Consider the following 1,201-nt stretch of genomic DNA (forward strand, 5'->3'; position numbering starts at 1 on the left):
ATTATTTGCATCAAACAAATGAGCCCATTATTTTTAATCCAACTAGCTCAAACACTGCTGTATAACCATGAGTGGTAAGCACCACCATGAATCAAGGAAGCTCCAATTGCAAAACATATTCTTCTTCCATATAAATCAATAAATCATACAATAATTAATATTTAATTAAATTCAAATTTTGCTAGCTGTTTCATCACGTACACTCAATAATAAACTAAACACAATTTAATTATATAATTGGCGTACGTGTGGGTTAATCTTTCTACCTTGCGTTTGCAGAACGAGGTCTTACGTTGCAGGACATGGTAGTGCTAGAGGGTTCACACTCGATAGGCCAAACCCGATGCCAGAACACAATTGCAGAAGTTGGGTCGATGGATAAAATGCCTGAAACAGCAAAGTTTGTGGATAAGCAGTTCCAGCAGATGGAGAAGCAGAAGTACTGTCCTGAATCTCAGGAAGTGTTGTTTGGGGAGTTACGAGTACCTTTGTTTCCCGACAACCCTAATAACTCCGATTGGGGCAACGCATTCTACAACCACATTATGAAAGGCAGGGGCTCGCTCCCTTTCGATGTATCATTAGCTGTTGAACAGACCACAAAAGATATGGTCCAACGTTACGCCTCAGACAGTGCTAAATGGCAGCAAATGTTTAACGAAGCCATGGTCAAATTGGGAAAGGTTAATGTGCTTACAGGAGACCAAGGCGAAATCAGGAGGAATTGTAAATGGATTAACGCAGTTTCTACAGCATAATACTAATTTAAAGTCTAAACTTAAGATCTCTTGTACCATCAATTACACAATGTGCGTTACAACTACAAAGAGTAAAGCTAATTAGCTAACATATGAACCACCCGACGACACTGAATAAGTTGATTTTATCTTTATGTGAGCCCAGCTTCAATCTTTATGAGTTTCAGGGAAATTTTGCCAATCTTAAGTGTTACTTACTATTCACTATTCAGGCCTCCAAGCTAAGAAATGTACTATTTAGTTAGTTATACCAAATTTTATTTCCAACTAAAAAGAGAGAACAGATATAACAAACATATAGTTTTAACAATTTTATAGCTATGCTGCTGAACTAATACTGCGACATCTATGATCTAAAAATGGTAATCTATGGCTCAAAACACTGAATAGCCTGAAAATCTAGTATTACAAACTACGAAGTCCTCAATCTTCATCAAATGTAC

At 37.1% G+C, this 1,201-nt stretch overlaps 1 protein-coding gene across 1 annotated transcript; it reads left to right on the forward strand.

The window, feature by feature from the left end:
* Positions 1-302: 302 nt before the first annotated feature.
* Positions 303-758, forward strand: LOC145617137 (peroxidase 5-like). Its single transcript, XM_081671819.1, has one exon. It carries the CDS (start codon positions 303-305, stop codon positions 756-758), a length of 456 nt encoding a protein of 151 aa, XP_081527945.1.
* The last annotated feature ends 443 nt before the right edge of the window (positions 759-1,201 follow it).

Source organism: Chenopodium album, chromosome 26 (genome assembly GCF_948465745.1).
Source record: "Chenopodium album chromosome 26, dcCheAlbu1.1, whole genome shotgun sequence".
NCBI lineage: Eukaryota > Viridiplantae > Streptophyta > Magnoliopsida > Caryophyllales > Amaranthaceae > Chenopodium > Chenopodium album.